This window comes from Pteronotus mesoamericanus, unplaced genomic scaffold (assembly GCF_021234165.1).
Source record: "Pteronotus mesoamericanus isolate MK-2021 breed Mesoamerican mustached bat unplaced genomic scaffold, CSHL_Meso_final contig_27, whole genome shotgun sequence".
NCBI lineage: Eukaryota > Metazoa > Chordata > Mammalia > Chiroptera > Mormoopidae > Pteronotus > Pteronotus mesoamericanus.
This window is the reverse complement of record NW_026555115.1, coordinates 22,159,836-22,181,239: the sequence shown is the minus strand read 5'-3', so window position 1 is coordinate 22,181,239 and position 21,404 is coordinate 22,159,836. Positions and strand designations below refer to the sequence as shown.

General features: G+C 38.4%; 2 protein-coding genes across 6 annotated transcripts in view; one reads left to right on the top strand and one right to left on the bottom strand.

Annotated features, from left to right (window-relative positions):
• Window positions 1-3,930, bottom strand: part of FYTTD1 (forty-two-three domain containing 1) — a 29,746-nt gene extending 25,816 nt beyond the window's left edge. The window contains exon 1 of the mRNA XM_054575162.1: window positions 3,711-3,930. Within this exon, the coding sequence (XP_054431137.1) occupies window positions 3,711-3,813 (103 nt within the window). The 5' untranslated portion in view covers window positions 3,814-3,930. The remainder of the gene's footprint in view (window positions 1-3,710) is intronic.
• A 213-nt stretch (window positions 3,931-4,143) lies between these two features.
• RUBCN (rubicon autophagy regulator) overlaps window positions 4,144-21,404 on the top strand; it is a 73,030-nt gene continuing 55,769 nt past the window's right edge. For 4 of the 5 annotated variants that reach the window (XM_054575160.1, XM_054575158.1, XM_054575159.1 and 1 more), the window contains exon 1: window positions 12,883-13,142. In XM_054575160.1, the coding sequence (XP_054431135.1) occupies window positions 13,063-13,142 (80 nt within the window). In that variant the 5' untranslated portion in view covers window positions 12,883-13,062. Of the gene's footprint in view, window positions 4,512-12,882; window positions 13,143-21,404 lie in introns of those variants that run through there. The other variant, XM_054575161.1, reaches the window with a different exon arrangement.

The following is a 21,404-nucleotide window of genomic DNA, read 5'->3' as shown; positions in this document are numbered from 1 at the left end:
ATAATCAATAATATTTTTAAAACTATGCAGTGGTTAATAGACTTATTGTGATGATCACAAGGTAAGGTGGTATATATATTATTGTTGAATAACTATGTTGAACACCTGAAACTAATACGATACTGTATGCCAACTATACTTTAATAATTTTTAAAAGGTTACTAGAAGCCAAAACTATTCATAAACAAATATCCAAACAATTCCTCTACAGTCCCAACTCCAATATTAATTCTGATTGAAAATAATGGAACTACACCAAAGAAACTGAACTTAAGAAAATTTCTTAACTGTGATTTTTCCCCTCAACTGCTCAACAAATAATCTAACAATGATATCAATAAGTCTATTTCTACTCTACCTAACCCATCTGCAATCTTTAAGACCCTTGATCACATTCAAATAAATACATAGTCATATAAAATAATTAATTTCTCCCCAGAGTACTTCGTTACCTTCTGGAGATCAATCCTTCAACTACAAAAAGAGTTCATAAAAGTTAGACACTCAAAAGCAGTTTTCAAAAAATAAAAAATAAAAAGGTTTCATGAATATCAAATGTATGAGCATGTTAAATTCTCAGTGAGCAGAAAGAAAATAGTGAGAAAGACACTTCTTTTGAAACACGACTTTCCTTTAACAAGGAATGGTGATGTTTTTAACCAGAAGTCTAAAATTTCAGAGCCATGAAAGTACACACAAAAAAATGAATTTAGTCTGGGAACCACAGTTAAAAAAAGTGGAAGGGCAGGGGACACAAGGGTATAATTTTAACTAACCAGCTTAATTTTAAAATAGAACATTATAGAGTATAAACATAACAAAAAATTAAAAGTATAAAGCACATCAAATATAAAATTATGTTTAAGTATTTTATTTTCTAAGTCCTCAAGTTAAATGAGCTACTATGACAGAGAGGAGTCTTCCAATCTAAGAGAAGAGAATGGCTTTCTCCTACCCATGGAGCAGATAGGGTGGGTATCAGAAGAAAAAATCCATTATGATGAGCTACTTTTTTAAAAAAAGTTTTTTCCATAACACTAGGGGTATACACATGGTATTAATAATAGTAACAGTAACAAATGAGTACTAAGGGGCATTGTTCTGACATGTATTCATTTAATTTTCACAATAATTCTATGAAATAACTCATTTTCAAATTAAGAAAATAAGCCACAGGGAGGCCAGCTACTGGTAACCTTGGTAGATATTCTATATGAATATTCATGTAATCCTGGTAAAGACATGTTTTAAAAGCAAAACAAAAATTAGATTCTAAAACCCCAGCAGACCTGATAAAATGAAATATTCACAAAGCGTAACAATTGTTTCAAATAGGTATCTCTCCATCTCATCTCTGTAAAATTCTCACTAAAACAAAACAAAGACACCTGACAAAATGCTCCTGGAGTAGACCTAACAGTATGTCATTCGAGGAGAGAAAGAGATCATGTTCTGTTTTAGCTATCCACAGCATTTCATTTCTACATTCAAAGATAATTATCCCTCAGTTATTTTTACTTGAGCATCCTATTCAAACAAAATACATACAAAATCCCTACAAACTTAAGATAATGTATTGATTATGAAAATAACCTGCTTAACACTTTCTTAAATATCTATAGCCAAACCAAACCAAAATCCCTATTCCACCACTTAAATTATTTGTTGTATGACTTTGGACAAGTTACAATTTCTCTACACCTCAGGTTTTGTAAAATGGGAATAACAATGGTTTATAAAGTGTGTGTGTGCGTGTGTGTGTGTGTGTGTGTGTGTGTGTTTAAGTATAAAGCTACTGCATTTTGCCATGTATAATGTGCACTCTTTTGCCCAGATTTTTGAGGGAGAAAATAAGGATGCACATTATATATGGGTAGTACCTGAAATACCTTGTGTCTGCTTTTGTGTTTTGTAATTATTTGTTATATAAAATTTCTTGTACCATAATACATTCAAAAATAAATGCTAAAATTCCTTTATAATACAGAAGTATCTAAACATAAATAAATAATTGAATTAAACAATTTAATGAAAGATTTTTTTTCCTCGAAAGTTTCAGCCAAACACATGGGTGTGCGTTATACATGGGAGCACATTACACATGGCAAAATACGGTATCTGTGTACCAGGTACTGTTCTAAGCAGTTTATATATGCCTCTTGACTTGTTTTACAACAACCCTCTAAGGCAGACAAGCCTATTATGACGATCACGTTTTACAGATGAGGCACTGAGAAGTAACTTGCCCACAAAGACGTGGCTTTTAAATGGCAAAAGCAAGATCTGAACTGAGTGCGTGCCTGGATTCTGCGCTTTTTATCATTAGGAGTACATACCTCATAGGGTTATTATGAGGATAAACTGAGTTTAGATATATTAAAGGCATAGTCCAGTGTCTGGAAGGTAGTAAGCACTCAATAAATATTCGTTATTATATTTTTTCTTGGCTTAAGCTCAAAATGTTTCTCTTTTCTTTAGGATTCACTAAGACAAGACTTGAGGCCAAACGTTATTTCTGATGATTTACTTAATTAATATAGTGGGTTCTGACTTGCGGCAAACATAGAAACCAAGAATTCTTGATTTTGACTAAACACTTCGCAGATAAACCACAACAAAAGAAAAATGCCGTCCTGGGAAAAGTTGCACCTCTGTATCCACTAGTCAGGTACTTTTCAAATATGCCAGCAAATGTAGTCCACAGAAAGAGTAGGCAGAGCAAACTACACCTAACTCTGTAACTTGAATTCCGACAAAAAAAGGAATTCCTTTTAAGCGAGGTAAGCCGAACAGACTTGTAGTGCCAGGTCTAAATTTTTAATTAAATTACCGATCCTGCTGCTTTTTCCAAAATCATCGGTAAATTTCCCCACCCTTAGACGTGCTAGATTGCATGTTACCCGGCTTCGCATCTATCCATGTAAATCTGTCTTTTGGTTTTTGCTTTATTCTTTCCTAATTAACTAGGCCTGGGTAAGGAAATTGTGGGGTTTTTTTTCTAGGCACCGCCTAATAAAACACCATCTGATAAAGTCCATTCTAACGATATTTTCTTTCAGACTAACGCTCCGAGGTCGGTGCCCCGCTGTGGCCCCGAGGTCTGACGCCCGGCAGAATCACCAACTCTCGGGAGGCGTCTTTACACTTCTCTTTCGGCGCCCAGCGTAGGCCTGGACACAGAAAATGCCCAAAGAGCCCTTTTCTGGAAGCACTTTTCCGGATTTTAACTGAATGCGGAGCCAGCCGGTCTCTCCGAGCTTTCCTCAAAAAGGATGGCTTCGTGGGACCATTCCCCTCCCTCCCGAGATAACACCCACAGGGAACACGCTGGAGGGGAAGCCTGCGGAGTTTTCCTCACAAACAGCCGGGGTTCACCCGCATGTGGTAGCGCCCCTCTGGGGGAGCAGACGTTATGCACCCCTCAATCCTCCAAACCTCCGGCCCCGCAGCGCCACCCGCCCCAAACGCCACCCCTCAGACACAGGCCCGCCGAGGGGGCGCTCGGGTCGCTCAGGCTCGACCTTAGCCTTCGGCACCAGTCAGCGCTCCCCAATTCCCCAGAGGCCCTCACTTGGTTCCGCCCACCCCCCCCCCCAAAAAAACCCTCGATTGACAACTGCAGCCAACCGCCCCTTCCCCCACAAATAGGGGTACTTCGTCCCACCGCCACCCTCCCCCCCACTCCAACTCCGTCCAACTCGGCTTCTCACCGAGAGACATATCAATTTTGTCGAGGTTTTCATTACTGCGGGATTTCGGCGGCGGAGACGGGGTCGCCGTGGCTCCAACTAACCGGGTACCAAACCGGTTCATGTCTGGAGACGTCGCGCTGTTTCAGTCAGCACAGAAGGCCGAAATCTGAGGCCTGCCACCTCCCACTCACGCTCACGGACTAGCTGCACCGAACGAGCGCGCACGCGTGCTGGCTGCACCCCCGCCCTCCCACCCTCGGCTGCGGGCCGGGGAAGGGGTTACAGAAACCAGCGGTCGACGAGAGTGGCCCCATACGGGTACTCAATCCTGGCGACCCCTGTCGGACTGGAGGAAACATTGCACCTGCTGCTCTGGGCTCTTGCCGGTTACGTTGTTTCAGCAGTTTGCCTTTTCACCCAAATTTGGGGATGCTGGACCATGAGCACCTCAGAATCACATGTCTTAAATGAGATCATGTTCCTCTGTGTCCTTCGAGTCTCTCCTGTTACAGAAAGGCCCCTAAGCTTTGGCACACACGCACCTTGCACACCACACTGCAATGCAGCCTCGGAGGCAGGAGAGACCCCAGTGAACGGAGAATGCCGAACGGCGTCCCAGTTCCCCTATCCCTGGACAACTCCTCCACCTGCAGCATCCGGAATCGCCACGTCTGGACGCAAAGAAGAGGTTGAAATGACAATTCGTGCGTCACTAGCAATAAAAGTAAATGCTAATGTTTCTCCTATCTGTACCATTTCTCAACCGGCACTCTCAAAATATTGAGGAGGGTACTCACTTCATCTTCCCTTGAGAGATGGGTAAGTACCTGTGCTTATTTGGCTACTTTTTTCTCTAATTCATTTGCGTTGGGAATTAATAGGATTCGTTTTCTTTCTAATTATCCCTACAGGAAAATATTACTATTTGACGCATGCTTGCATAATATCTTTTTTCCTACTTACAAAACGTGATATTCCCTCTCTGCTTACCTTCTCCTCCTCCAAAGTTAATTGCACTTATGTGGAAGTTTAGTTTAGGTCATAACAATGACCTAAAATATCTCAAAACCACAAATCCTGTGTTTATTTTTTTCTGTCTGAGACAAAAACATAACCATACTTTATATACAAATATAACTTTAATGGTGGGGGAAACATTTGGAATCAGAAAGATCTAAGAACAACATTCTGCATATCAAGGAGAACAGCTAGTATGCTCTTAGCACAACGTGTTTGATTTTACCTCTATTCCATCCTGCAGCTGCCACCCCTTCCCCACTGCTAAGAACTAGGGAAACTGGCATATAAAGACAAAAGTAGGAGGGAGACCTAGGTTTTACTGAGTTGTGTTCCTCCCCCCCCACTCACTTTAGTCATGTGATCATTGTGTGAACTTGGAAGTGTCTGGGCCTCATATTCATCTTCAAAACAAGGAAGTAGTTATACTAAATATATGTTACGCTTAATTATTACTAAGATTCCTTACAGTTCTAAAATCTTCTAAGCACAAGACATTTTTCTATACACTATCCTCTTAAAAAAATAACTTCTACAATCTTTGCATGTTTGTGGTTATAGGAAGGAATGTTAGATTAAGTTCTTAATTTTATGGAAGAAAATTAATGCATTTGGGGTTTAGATGCACTTTTGTACTTCAGCTATTTATAGGACAGATAATAAAAATCCCAAGTGCGTATAAAATCTTTCCCAACACTGGTATATAAAGATTTTCTTTTATTCTGTTCTCCCCAAAACTCAGTCCCTTACAAAGTCTCCTTAGCTCTAAAAGGAACATGTCCCAATATTCCATAAGCAAATCTAGCTGTTGTAATTCAGACTTTCAGATTTTTCAAGGGCTAAGGATTTCAGAGTCTGAGAGTAATCACCCAGATTCCAAAGGGAACAAGAAAACAAGAGACGTTATAGGTAAAGATAGGTCAGTTACACACAAAACAATACAAAATAAAACAGCAACCTGAGACACACACAGCAATAGTGAAGAGGGAAAAAAGCCAAGAAATGAGAACTGGGGCTTGTGGGAGAAGCCAATCAGCTAGCTTCAAGGGCAACCTTGTGATTTTCCGGGGCATGAGAGGCAACTACTCATTTTAATCACATACTCATTGAGCACCAGGCATTGTAATAGGCCCTAGGGATAAAATGGTGAGGAAGATGGATGCAGATTCCATCTCCACACAGCTTGCAGAGAAAAAAATATCTTCTAAGCACCTACTGTGAATGAGGCACTGTGCTGGACTCCAAGCATACAGACTTTTTCTGGAGTACAGTAGTTGGACAGCTTCACAAAAGTCAAAAGAACAGAATTCAAGCAGCTGCCCTTTTTAGAGGCTGGAGTTCATCCACTGTAGATAAGACAGTATGCAGGATTGTCGGATAAAATACCAGACTAGTTAAATTTGAATTTCAGATAAACAGTTAACAATTATTTAGTGGTATAAGTTTGTTCCAAGGTTCAGATAAACAGCAATTTTTTACTATGTTGTATGCAATATTTCGGATAATATATGCTAAACAATTATTCATTCTTTATCTGAAACTCAATTTAATTGGGAGTCATATTTTATTGGCTTAATATGGCAACCTTAAATTAACAACATTATACTTTTTGATTAATATGTTCTGGATCTCTTTTCACAAGAGATCTACATTCTCTTCAAAGGTAAGCACAAGTCTTACATATAAAACCCTTCACTATTTTCATTAGTTTGATATGTCTTTTAAGCCCCCCTTTTTCAGCTTTATTGAGGTAAAGTTAATGGACAGTAAAAGACATAAAGTATGCAGTTTATACAGATGTACAGTATATATATCTTTGAAAATACCACCATAATCAAGATAATAAATATACCCATCATCCCCCAAAATTTTCCAGTGCTCTTTTGTAATCCTTTTCTCCAATCACTACCTAAGCAACTACTGATATGCTTTCTGTCACTGTAATTTGACTTTTCTAGATTTTAATAGAAATGGAATCATACAGTTTATACTTTTTTTATCTGGATTATTTCATTCAGCATAATTGTTTCAATCTCTATGCCTTGTATTCTTTTTATTGACTTATGCACTGATTGGGCAGTCTAATACCATATTTAACAGGAATGGTGAAATTGGACATCATTTAACTGGGAGTCATATATTTTTACTTACTGAATTTTTATCTCATTTCCAAACCCAGAGAGAAAGCATTCAGTCTTTCACCGTTAAGTATGATCTAAGATTTTTTTTTGTAGATGTACTTTATTAGGTTGAGGAAATTCCCCTCTACTCATAGTTTGCTGGAATTTTAATCGTGAGTGAATGTTGAATTTTATCTAATGCTTTTTATGCATCTATTGAGATGCCCAAATGTTTTTTTTCTTAAATGTATAAATATGGTGAATTACACTGACTGATTTTCAAATATTGAACCATCTTGCATTTCTATGATAAAGCTACTTGATCATAGTATATTATCCTTTTTATATATTGTTGGATTTGGCTTGCTAATGTTTTGTCAAGGAGATTGTTTCTCTTTTCATGAGTGATATTGGTGTATAATTTCCTCTTGTAATGTCTTTCTCTGATTTTTATATCAACCTTTTTGCATTTCAGATGACGATTTTAGAATTCATATGTTGATGTAATTTGTATTATACTGGTATAATAAGGGAGCTGGGTATAATTGCATTATTTGTAGGTATAATATGTATTAGTTAGGAATAACTATTATTATTATACTTAACTCCCTTAAGCTATGTGCATGTGCAGTACAGTTTTTCTTATCTTCTGTGCTCAATTCTTCTCATTTTACCCCCTTTGTCACTGTTTTCTGATGCAGTAGCTTTTTCTTTGCCAGTTTTATAACTTCCTGTTCCTCTTTTGTGTTGCCCTTTCCTTTGTTCTAAGCTGCTCTAGCTGTTCTAGTCTTCTGCATTTTAATCTCAGGATTCATTCATTCATTTATTCAAATGGAGTTTGACTTCCTACTACATGCAAGACACTGTGCTACAGTACTGTTATACAGCAGAGAACATGACAGGCAGGGTTACAGGCATAGCTTAAGTCATTACTGGTCTCCAAGTCCCTGACCATCATCAGTTTTTCTCTCTGGGTAAGCATGGAACTTGAAGGGGAATTTTTCCTGGACTCAGAGGTTGGACCTCTAGCTCACTCCTTATTAGGCTTTGTCTTCTCTGGGCAGGGTAGGAGTCCTGTCTACTAAGGGTTCTAGGCCTGTTCACTGAAGGACTAATTGTGGAATTTTCTAAAGCTACACAAATTTACATAAATCACAATTCCTCCCTATTTACATAATTTTTTTCTTTTTAAAATATATTCTCAATTTGTGCTAAATTGATTGGCAGTCTATGAAGGTCTGGAGAGCCAGATTCTAGAGTCATGGGGCCTTTAGGTACTTATCCTTCTCCTATGCTTCTCTCTTTGCCCCTTGGGCTCCCTGCTCTGGGATGAATAGCCCGGGCTGGACTAACTCTTATCTCCCCCTTTCCCTCAGTAAAAGATCCCTTCTAGAGTGCAGGGAGCTGGGACAGAGACACGGTGAACATTCTTCAAATGTGTTAAGGATTTAATCAGTCCAGAAATAAGATTTTTAAAATTTTCATTGCAACTTTCTAAATTCTGGAGTTGTATGTATTACCTGTGGCTGGCAATGAGCTTTACTGTATAATTGAATAAATGAACCTAATACTATTTCCTTCAAGGGGGTAGACATGTTGCTGTAAAGACAAAATAGAAACCAGTCAATTAAAACTTGGCGAAATTCTTCAAAATCTTTTTAAAATCAGCTCATCCTTTATGAACTGCTATAACCTTTATTAAAAGAAAGAAAAAAGAAATTTCAGTAAATCAGTAAATTTGGTAAAGTCAATGAATTGGCCATGTGGCAAAATTGGTTAAAGATTTCTACAGATGCCAAATTGTGGAAAAAACAAACATTAACTTAAAGTATATTCAAAATTAATCCCTTATAAACTAAGAAACTTCCATCTGAAACACTAAAATTTTTGTTTTATTGATTAGGATGCAGTAATAAGAAAACAAATCATATTAAGATACATATTAAGATATTATGTTTTAAAAGGATTTTAAAAATCCTTTGCTATTTTCAAATCTAAAGAGACATTGGTAACAATAGTTCAATATTCATATACCCTTCACCAAGATTCACTAATAATTAGTTTTGCAACATACGCCTTCTCTATGTATAGATATATAGTTATAATTAATACTATTTGTTGTTGGACAATTTGAGAGTAAGATGCAGACATCATGATTCTACAGAATATTTCTCTAAGGATATTCTTTTACATAACCATGATAAATTGATCAAATTTAGGGAATTTAACATGCAACTCTATACTGTAATGTACATAGTCCATATTAAAATTTTGCCAATTATCCTAATAATTATCCTTTTTAATATTTTTTCCAGTCTACGATCCAATCCAGGTTTACATGTTGCATTTCTTTGTCCTGCCTCTTGTCTCCTTTAAACTGAAAAAGTTTGTCTGCCTTTCTTAATCTTTTAGGATATTTACATTTTTGAAGATTGAACACAGTTGCATAGATTGTCCTTCAGCTTGTTTTTTGTCTTATTGCTATCCTGTGATTAGAGGCAGGTTATTCACTTTGTCAAGGATAAGTAATGCTATGTCCTTGTGAGTACTCAACATTAGGAGGCACATGGTACCTTTTTGTCTTCTTGGTGGTCTTAACTTTAATTGCTTTGTTAAGGTGATGTTCACCAGATTTCTCCATTATAAAGGTACCCAGTTTTCCCATTTATATTTGGGAAAGATAGTTTTAGAGTAAGTAAATATCCCATTTCAGATTTCACTAATGGCTTTAGCATGTATTGGTGACCCTTGCCTGAATCAATTATTACTATGGTGACTAAAATAATGGTTTTCTTTGAATTTCATTAGCTGACTTCTACTGTAAAAAAAAAAAATTTCCTCCCCCCATTTCTTCCTTCCTTTTTCTATTTATTTATTTATTTGCATACTTATCTATATATAGATATAAGTTTCCATAGAAATTCAGACTCGTTTTGGGTTCAGAAATTCTCTTCTGAAAAACAAACGGGTGAACAATGTAAGGGTTGTACTTATGCTTGAGAAGAATGTCAGTATGTCTACATATCATGAATTTGATGCTCAAATTGTTTTGGACTTGGCCCATGGGAGACACCACTTAGCTCTCAAAATTTGAATATTTTCCAAAATGCTGCTAAGAATAACTTTAGTGAGTATAATGATAAAAAGAACATAATCATGACTATAATTGGTATTTGTTCATATATTCAAGAAGACTATTTCTTAAAACCAAGTTTTTGGCAAATAGGTAAGAAAATGAGTTTTTAAAATGTTGTTATTTGAATAACTGATTCTTGAATGAAATTGGCTTTCTGCCAGTTGTTCTTGAGGACCTAGTATTGTTTATATAAAAATAGCATCCTGGTGATCATGAAAACAAATAGGTTGCCCTGATGAGTGTGATGGGTGAGTTAGCTGGGCGTTAGTCTGTGGTTGTTGGTTTAATTCCCCACCAGGGCACATGCCTGAGCTGCAGGCCCAGTTTCCCGTTTGGGCCTGTGCAAGAGGCAGCCCATCATATTTCTCTCTCATATCCGTATTTCTCTCCTCCCTCCCTTCCCCGCTCTCTAAAAAACAAACAAACAAACAAATAAATAAATAAAATCTTTAAAAACAAAACAAGTAGGTTGATCAAGATCAAATAAACTTTTTTCAGGTTTTTTGACTTTCAAAATATTAATTCATCAACAAGTTGCTGAGTGAGGCCATTTCATTTATTGAATACTGATACTAGATACTTTTGCATATTTGCCATTTTTTTAATTTGGACCCCAGATGCACAAAGTTGTATTAATCATAATCCTTGGTTCTTTACATACTCTCATCATTTTCCATGCATGCCCAATTTTCACTTAGTTGGTTGTTGTAAGTAACATTATAGTTAGTTATAATTTCATAACTAATTTATTTTTCTAATTAGTTATGTTAAAAATTGTACACCTACAAACCCACCATTCAAAACAAAAGCTAGAACAGACAATAACCCTATGACTTCACAATTCTACTTTTAGGCATGTACACAAGAGAAACCCTTGCTTACATACAAGAGGAGACATGTAAAAGAATATTCATAGCAGCACTGTTTACAATAGGAAGAACCTGGAAACAGCCCAAATGCCTGTCAATGAAAGAGCATGAATAAACTGGTGTAGTCACACAATGGACTTTTATACAGCAGTCAAAATCAATGAACTATAGTGACAAACAACACTATGAGTAAATCTTGTCAATGTCATATTAAGGGAAAAAAGTAGGCCCCAAAGAATAAACATAGCTTAATACCCTTTATATAGTTAAAATGCATAAATTTTATTTTATTTACTTAAAGATTTTATTTATTTTTAGAGAGAGGAAGGGAGGGAGAAAGAGGGAGAGAAACATTTATGTATGAGAGATATGTTGACTGGCTGCCTCTCACACGCACCCTACCAGGGACCTGGCCAGCAACCCAGGGGTGTGTTCTGACTGAGAATTGAACTGGCGACCTTTTGGTTGGCAGGCCAGCGCTCAGTCCACCGAGCCACACTGGCCAGGGCTGGAATGCATACGTATTAAAAACAATACTTCTTAGGAATATAGCTAGATGTAAAGAAACTACATAATGATGGAAGCAGTAGAATCATAAGGGATTCAAAATATGGCTATCTGGGGTGAAGGAAAGCAGAGGGATGGGTAGGAGGGTGGTGAACACATGGCTAGTGTACGTTATTGTCATGTTTATTAACTGAGTGCTTTAAAGAAAATACATGCAAAGCCAGACTTGGTCATGTGAGGAAATTCCTGTTTTCTAGAACTTTTACTACAATTTTAGTTCTGCAATTCCCAGATAGAGCTGACTCTCATGTTAAGATTATTTGGGATTATACTGTGTGAAAAAATGGAAGTTAATACACTTGCAGAAACAAAAGGTAGTGAAATCCTAATATCTAAAATGGCCCCTTTATTTTTTAAAAGATTTTATATATTTACTTTTAGAGAGACCGGAAGGGAGGGAGAAAGGCAGAGAAACACTCATGTGAGAGAGAAGCATTGATTGGTTGCTTCTTGCACTCATCTGACAGGTACCAGAGTTGCAAGCCAAGCATATTCCCTAACAGGGAATCCAACCTGGACCTTTTGCTTTGTAGGACGATGCTCAACCAACTGCACCACACTGGTCAGGGCCTTTCTTTAAAAGTGTAAGTCTTTGTTAGGAAAATAGGAAAAAGTTTGAACGAAGAGTATTTTTTATATAAATGGAAATCAGAGATAATTTGCATTAAGGAGCTCCTTCATTTCACTTTTTACTCACAGAAAAAGTTATCTCAGGTTTGAAAATTCCCTAAAGTAATAAATTATTTATAATACAGTAACTTTTCATGGAGTTCATCTAAATTCCTCCTTTACAAACTAGTGCTATGCTGCTCTCCACTTTTCCTTCCATTCTTCACGCTAATTTATAAGCATCCAGAAAAATTGTTCATCCTCAGTCCTCCAGGAAACCTTCCCCCAAAGCCTTTTCCTCCTGCCCTTCCTTTGTAATTCCTAAGTACCCTGTGCTCTTTCGAGTTTGTGAGCTCTTCATTAAAATGCTTGACGTCGGCCCTGAACGCGTTGTGTTGTTCATTGGTTAGAGCGTCGACCCCAGATTCCAAGGTTGCCGATTTGATGCCCCGATTTGATGCCCTGTCAGGACATATGCTGGAGTCAACCAATGAATACCTGAATGGGTGAAAAAACAAATCAATGTTTCTCTAAAATCAAATTAAAAAATTTAAAATGCTTGAGGTCCCCCAACACAGCAAGTGTTAAACCAGTACAGGCTGAAGAGAGGTTAACCGCAGTTGAATTTCCTTGCCCAGATCTCCGACCGAGTTCGGTTCCAAGGGTGAAGTGAGACAGCAGCGTGTAAGAGTCCACAGCGGCCGGAACTCCACAGACGAGCGCAAGGTGGCATTTCAGCCTGGTGCACGCCCACAAGCCCGACGCCAGGGTCCGCAGTCGGAGGCCAGCGAGGCCTCGGATTGGATAGAACGGTGCATGCCGGGACGGCCGGGCCTTTGTAGTGCTTTCTGGGAGTTGTAGTTTTTGGAGCCGGAAATGGAGGTGGCAGGGATAGAAACCGCAGCTGAGGCAGCATTTACCACCGCTGCCGTCAGGCGGGTGTAGCGCACTACCCTGAACACAGCCGCCGTGCGTTCTTCCCCTCTTTCTGGGAGGGATCCGAGAACCCTGAGGGGCGAAGCGTCCGGGACGCCTCTCTTTAGAGAGGAGGCATGTCGCAGTCCGGGATGGGGCCAGAGCGCGCGGGAACGGAACTTGGCGACTGCGAGGAGCGCCTGCCGGAGGAGAGCAGGTGGGATGGGAAAGGGCCGGGGAGTCGGGGGCGGATGGATGAGCTAAAGCATCGGGAGGCTCGAGAAGGCTAGGAGTGCTTGCGGGGACGTGCTGTGTACAACAGGCGTGAGATGACTGCCGTGGAGACTTGTTTGGGAAGAAATTTTGGAGGAGGGACGGGCAGGGCGTGGATAGGATGGAGGAGGGGACCGGCTTAGAGAGGGTGAGAGAAGGTGAATAGGGTATGTTAAGGCCAGGGGGAGCAAAAGTGGGTGCTGGAGAAGAGCTGAATATTGAGAGGTGCTGTAGGGAGACTTTCTAGGCTATAGTCTATAGATAGGAGTAGGGCACAAGGTTGGTGCCCTGGCTGAAACTTGCGGTTGACACTAAGCAAGTCGGGCCAATATTACAAAGGTTGACGTAAAAATTTCTGGAAGCAAAGGTTAAGCGTTGTGAGTAGCCTAGAAAGAAGCGTAGACAGCGATGAGTGTGAGGAAGAAGGAGAGAAGGAGGGCCTTTGGATGAAAGTGGACAATTGTAATGGCAGTGGTGACTTGCCAATGAGACTAGAAATTGTGTGCATGCCTTTTGTCAATGCTAGATCCCTGTCAGAGAGCGGCAGGACCTCTCTGTCAATTCCTTTTCATTTTCATTTTCAAACTCTTCACTCCTTCACAAGGCAACTAAGCAATTTCACATTTATTTATATGGAACTATTGTCATCGAGTTCATACTTTCTAGAAGTTAGAGGGTTTAAGATTTTAAAAACTACTTTAAATGGTGACAAGTAGAGGTGCTTTCCCTATTTAGGATTTGCTTCATTAATAACTCTGATCTTAATCTCTTAGGAATCAGCAGTGGTGGCAGGATAGAGCAAGACTGTGGCTTAAGGGAGGCTTGTTTGACTTTTAAAAACATTCAGATACAGGTACGGTCTCAGAAGCAGCTGGGGTCCAAAGATTGTAGGTAGAATATTTAATTCTGAGGAAATTAATGAGATGTGCCTGGGTGAAAACCTAGCTGTTTTAAAGGCTGACTCTTTTATGCTCACAGTTAGCCTGTTTCCTGCTATATGAAACTTGGACAGACAGGATATTGGGGTTCGTGCCTGAGATCTATTAATGATGTGTTCAGTGAGACTGAACATCTTACTTCCCTTTTCCATGTTTCAGTTTCTGCCTGTGTATATTTGGCTATCTATCCTTCCTCCATATGTCTGTGAAATGCTTCATGTAAGAGGTCCCATATAAATTCTAAACAAGTCTTAGAGGTATTTTCATTTCCCTTTACCAGTTTATGTGGGAGAGATTGGGTTGGAAATTCAAGTTCAAATTTTCTCCCCGTCTAACTGAACATCTAGCTGGACATCTAGCTTGGTTAGTTATTTACTTAATATATTTAACAAACATTTTTTTACCTCATGCCAGGGCTGTTTAAGAACCTTACGCGTATTAACTGATTTAATCCCCATAACAAGTGGATGAGAGACTTTTATCACTGTTTAACAGATGAGGAAACTGAAACATAGGATAAATAACTTGCCAAGGTCATACAGTGAATCCCTAATGGAACTTTAATTCAAACCCAGGCAGCCTGGCTCCAGAGTTTGCTCTTTTCATACCTATGCTATGCTGCCTCTCACTTTGATGATGTATAGTGAAAAAGAAATTTATAAGATAGTGAACTTTGTAGCATTCTTTGCCTGTTATTCAGGCGAGTAGGATAGTTCCTTTGCAGGTATCTTTTTCTGTTATTCTGTCCATGCTCAACTATACAATTATTTATTTTTCAATTACAGTTGGCAGTCAATATTACTTTATATTAGTTTCAGGTATACAGCATAGTGATCAGACAGTATATAATTTACAAAGTGATCCCCTTGATAATGCTAGTAACCACCAAGCACTATGCATAGTTATTACAATATTATTGACTTCACTATGCTGTGCTTAAATCCTCGTGACTGTTTTGTAGCTACCAATTTGTATTTCTTAATCTCTTCACCTTTTTCACCTAGTTCCTCAAACCCCACCCGATTGGCAACCCTCAGTTTGTTCTCTATGTCAATGAATCCGGTTTTGTTTTGTTTGCTTATTCATGCTTGTCTCTTAACCATAGTACTCTGGTCAAAACTTAATTTCTGCAGTGGGATTATCCCCAAAAAGCCACTCATGTAGTTGCTATAGTCTACTCTCTATTGGTTAACTCAGAATATGTTGTTTAGTGACGCTTCATGGCATTGATGGCCTCTTTAGCTCCAAATAGGCAACTGGTAAATGCATGCCTTGTGCCTAAGAATTGAGGCATCGTGGCTGGGTTACTGCAGGGTTACTGCAAACCTAACCTGTATGTGGCCAAAAAACACCTAATTCATAAAAAAAATCTTCTTGAGGAGATGGCATCATTTTTTTAATATAAGAAAACAACTTTTCAGTATATTTTCTGAAAGCAGTTGGTATAGTGAAATGTGCATAAGCTTTGTAGCCAGACAGACCTGCATTTGAATTCTAGTTCTACTGCTTAACTTGGCTCATCCTGTCTGCGTAGGAAGAATGATGCGTTCCTGACTAGTATAACTTGTGAAGATTCGATAAGATAATACGCATAAAATTCCTCATAGAGTGCCTGGTATGTAGTAAGTGCAAAAAAATGCTATTGTCCCCTCCCCGGTTTTCTTGAAATAAGATGGGTGTGTGCTCTTTTGGTTACTGTTTGTAGTGGTATAGTCTGTTCTTCCTCCTTCCGTAGCTTCTCTGTCTGAGTTGAGCACACTGAGGACCAGGACGTCATCCTTAGAGGGTAGTTATGTCATAGTTTCCCCTATTGTTTTCCATCTAGCTGGTTATTACTGCAGCAAAATGCTGTAGTGCTTAGGAATGATACTTCACTTTTCCGAGGGTTTCCTAAGTGCCAGTTCTTTTTGGAAATTTTTCAGGTGGAAGTACTAAACAATTAAAAAAATGGTTCTTCTAGCATTGCTCTGTTACCCTAGACTAATTCTGCACTTAGAACCCAGGTACATGTACAGTTTTCCTGGTGTAGTGATCTATCTAGACAGACTCAGAATTCAAGTATTAAGATACTTTTTAGTGTTTCTAAACAGCTCATTCCATTGACCAAAACCTTTTCCTCTTCCATTCTCTATCTCATTTAATAAAGTTTTCTACTCAATCAACCAAGCCAGAGAAGCCTCAGGGTTATTTATTTTTTTATTTATTTATAGAAATTTGAGGGCAAGACTTTTTTTTAAAATCTTCATCTGAGGACATTTTTGTTTTCATTGCTTTTAGAGAGAAGGGAGAGAAAGGGAGAGAGGGAAACATTGACGTGAGACAGAGAAACATCTGTTAGTTGCCTCTTGTATGCCCTGGTGCCCAAACTGGGGATTGGTAGCATCTGGACCATGGGTTGCATGGGTCTGGATCAGAGGCCTCATGGGCTGTACCTGGACTGGGGATCAACTGGCAACTTGAGTATGTGCCCTGACCAGGAATGGAACGAACAACCTTTCAGGTATAGGATGATGCTCCAGCCAACTGAGCCACACTGGCCAGGGCCAGAGTGAAATATGATGATACTTCCCTCTTCATTTTCCATATCAAAGCAGTGACCAGGTCCTCTGAATTCTGTTCCTGATTTTTCTCTTGAGGATTTATTTTTTTCTCCATTTCCAAATATATTAGCTTATATTAATGAAAAATCCAGAGAGTAGTATTGTTTCAGGAATGACCAAATATAGGTTCATACTTACACAAAAATTTGTCCCTATCTGTGTGGTCTTTATTCTGGTATGTTGGCTTCATCCTTCATTCTCAGGCAGACTTTTCTATAGGTCAACCCTTAGAAAATTCAAGTTTAACGATTCCAATCCTAAAAAGAAAAAAGAAAGAATGCAGTCTCAATAGGTATAGCGAAGGCAAAAATTCTGGGCTGACTTTTCAGACTGAGTTGAACTGTGTTCCTGTTCCAGAGTATGGAATATGCTGCTTGAGTTGAGCCTAAATTATATGCCCAACCCTGGGTCCTGGGTAGGGTGACACTTCCTTAGAACTTTATGGGCCAGAGGTTTCCCTGTGGAAAATTGGGGTTCTGTTACCAAAAGAAAGGGTCACAAATTCTAGGCAGATACAAACAAAACATTTACTGAAGACCTTATTATTTGTCATTGTGGATTATCTTGGTAGCCTCTTAACTAACTCCCAATCTAAACTCAGTCTCCCAATTCCAGATAGCCTTTGCATTGCTATTAGCTTAATTTTTCAGAAGCAAAGTTACTATAGTATTTTGTTCACTGGTTTCCAATGTTTACTGGTTTCTCATTAAAAACATAAAATAGTCAAAACTCCTTCGCTGGTACTTAATCTATACCTTAGTCTCTATGAAGTTCCCAGTTACAAAATCATGCATTCACTTGATCTTGCATCTCCTCTCTCACCATTTTCATTCTTGCTCCTCTACATTCTCTGCAATACCTCCTCCTTAGTCATCCTTTAAATAATGTTCCTTTGGAGGACATCCCTTAACTGTCCTTTTTCATCTCTTTTATTATAGCATTTCTTACTTTATAGCTTCACTTTTATGTAAGTGCCCATTTTCCCCATTGTATTCTGAATACCCTGAGAGGTAAGGACTCTATCTCTTTAACTGCCATAAGCCTACCATAGTGCTTAACGTATAATTGGTGTTCAGTGAATCTTCAAGGAACGAAAATGTAACGATTTGGTCATGCCTCATAGTTGGGCAGGTGCCAGTGGTACTGTTGCCATTGCAAGGGCCTCTTTTTTCCCTTTATTCTTACTCATTGACCATGCCAGGAGTTGACAGTTTATATAGCCCTGGCAGCAAAGCAGGATAATTACATGACTTTTGAACAATCCATGCTGCTAGTCCAATTATCAAAACAAGAAAGACCCCACAGAAACATACTGTTGAAGTTTTTGGGGATGAATGCTATTGTCAGAACCCAAAGAAGGGGAAGGGACTAGACAAAAAACATGTACAAGTGACCCATGGACATGGACAACAGAGTGGGAACTGACTGTGGGAGTGGGGGGTTGGGGTGGGATGGGTGGAGGGGAGTAAAGGGGGAAAAATTGAGACAACTGTAATAGAATAAACATAATTTAAAAATGAAAATAAATAAATTAATGTAAAAAACCCCCCCAGAAAGTAGAGATGTAGGCCAGTTCAGCTGACAGCAGGGTCCCTAAGCTGAAGATTCTCTCAGTATCTACCTTCCCCACAGCCGTTTCTCCTTTTTATAGCTACTTTAGCACCTCTTTGACTAAATGGAATTTTTTTCCTGGTTTTTAATTTTTTTTTCTGTTTTGTAATTTTTATTAAGTTTCACAAACCTACCTGGGTGGTTATAGTACAGCTCTGTCCAATGTGGTAACCACTAGCCCGATACAGTTATTTAAGTTTAAATTAATTAAAATTAAATACAATGTAAAATTTCCGTTCTTTAGTCATACTACCCAGATGCTACCTAAAGGTGCTTAATGCCTAGGCTGCCATATTGGACAATGCAGATATAGAACATTTCCAGCATCACAGAAAATTCAATTGAATGTGCTGTTACAGATGTAAATCCGAATTTTTCAGGAAGCAGCTACAGCATACTTACATGTGTTTAGTTCCTATGGATTGGGGGCACTTGAAGTTTAACTTACACTTCATTGGGAGGAGACAAGATTGTTAAAAGAAGTTGTAAATTGTAGTGACTAAATAGAGACTTGGCAAACTATCTCTCAAAGTTTGTGGAGCCATGACTTTGCCAATGAAACTCATATAATAACCCTGCTGGATTGTAAGACTGATGAGAGTTTTTACTAGGAAATAGTCAATAAAATCCCATAATTTCTGAAGGGTTCTAAGATAGTCTCTCTATTTATGAGCTCTCGTTTGGATACTTTTGAGAAGAAAGCAGTAACAGTAGTAATGATTCCTCTTCCACTCCCCATCAGCACCATTCATTATTTTATTTTTTGCTTCCTCAAGAGTTCTCTGAGCCGTGGCTGGTGCGGCTCAGTGGATTGAGTGCCGGCCTGTGAACTAAAGGTTTGCCAATTCGATTCCCAGTCAGGGCAAATGCCTGGGTTGCAGGCCAGGTCCCCAGTAGGGGGCATGTGGGAGGTAACCACACATTAATGTTTTTCTCCCTCTTTCCCTCCCTTCCTCTCTCTCTAAAAATAAATAACATCTTTTAAAAAAAAAAGATTTATTTGAGAATTTAAAATTTTCCATGGATTTTATTTTCTATTTGTTTCTTCTTTGGCTTTTTGCTCAACTGTTTTATTGCTTTCTGGCCAGAGAATATGTCTGTACTACTTTTACTTTTGAGGATTTACTGACTTTTTTTGTGTGTGTGCCTTAGCGCAAGGCCAATTTTTGTGACTGTTCTATGAATGTTTTAAAAAAGTGTTCTCAGTATGTAGCTTTCTATATATAATAGAACAGTTTTATTATTTATCTTTTTTCAGCTCTTATCACTGTCTTACTTTTGGATTTCATGATCTAAATGTCAATCCTCCATTATCATTGTTTGCTCATTTCATTTTCCTTTTTTCCCCTGCAGTTTTTGTTTTGTGTTTGTGTTTTTTATATATTTTGAGGCCATGTTATTAGATACATAAATATTAAGAGAGGTATATTTTATTATGCCCACTTTGTCATTTTAGTGATTGTTGCCTTGAATACAACCTTGATATTAATATCATAGTTTCCTCCTGCCTTTTTGTTCAGTTCACTTTTTTGTTTTAATTAGTAGAGTTTATTCTGTTGACATTTATTTTTATTTCGTATCTCTTTGGTCTTAATTCCATCATTTAAAAACAATGACTTTTAGTGGGGAGTGGGAATGGGGGTAGGTGGAGGAGAATGTAGAAGGGATAAATGGTGAGGGACAGAGACTTGACTTTGGTGGTGAACACAATACAGTGTATAGATGATGTATTATTGAATTGTGCACCTGAACCTGTATAATTTTGTGAACCAGTGTCACCCCAAAAATGACTTTAGTAATGTTATCTTGCTGTTTCCCTCCCTGGCTCAGTACTTGTTAAGGTAGTTTTAGTTCTAGCAATGGCCACCTTTTACTTTAAAATAGTATTCCTGAAACTGAGGTAACTGAAGCACTGTCTTTCGTCCTGTGCCTTTGCCATTGAGGGGGTGGTATGTGCCTCTTTTACCTTGCTTATAAAGCACTCTGCTACCCGGATAACATAAGGTGTGACTGTAAGGTATGAGGTTGGCTTTCTTATGTAACCCACGAAATCAACCTTATTGTGTTGCAGTAAAATTGATAGGTTATTTGCATTCTATCAAAGAAGCAAATTTGAGTCTCTGTTATATACAAGGTACATCCAATATTGAGGAAGTCTTTCCCAGCTTTTCTTCTTCAGTGAGAGCACCATGAACATAAGCAGGGTCTCGGAGTCTGTGCTCATTAAGAAGAAATTTGACCTTAGTTTAAATGCATTTGAGATAGTCTTTAGATGTGGAGCACTGTGACCAGTCTTAATTATTTTGCAGACTGTCTAATCCCAGATTGTTTTTGGCAGAATTTTCTCTGAAGCAGAATGGGTAAGACAGTTCTCTACTAGGTACCGTTTCTAATTTAGTTGGATTTAGTAGATTTATGCAATGGAAGTTCAAAGGTAAAGGACAGAGAAAAGGAGAGGAATATTTCTATAGATTTCATCACTCTGAAGCAGTTGTTGTTAACTTCATTTTTCAAATGAGGGAACTGAAGCTTAAAGTGTTTAAATGCTTAAATGGCTTCCCCAAAGATGCACAGCCAGTTTGCAGAGAACTATGATTCAAATTTAAGTAGGCCTGACTGAAGCTTGTTCTCTTTCCACTGAAGGACGTTTTTCTCTTTGCTTATTAAAAATACAAACGAAATAGAAAAGACATAGTCCCTGTCCTTAAGGAAACAAACCACATACTGTTAAATAACAATTTTTTTAAAGGGTTACTAGGAGGAGTGGTATATTGACAGTATATGAAATGGAGTTTCTTACAAAGGATTTATAGCAAGTCAGATTATTTAGAATTTTGGGGGAGGTTGAATTAGAGTTGAGCCTGAATACCTGGTTGGGACAAGAAGAGAAGCCTTCCAAGTGGAAAGGTCTGCATGAATGAAATCATGGTAATAGGCATGAAGTTGACATGTTTTTAATAGAGTGTGTTAGAGAGAGAGAGAGAGAGAGAGAGAGAGAGAGAGAGAGTATTTACATTAAGATTACTAAGCCGGAAAGTTGGTATTTAGAAAGGGCAC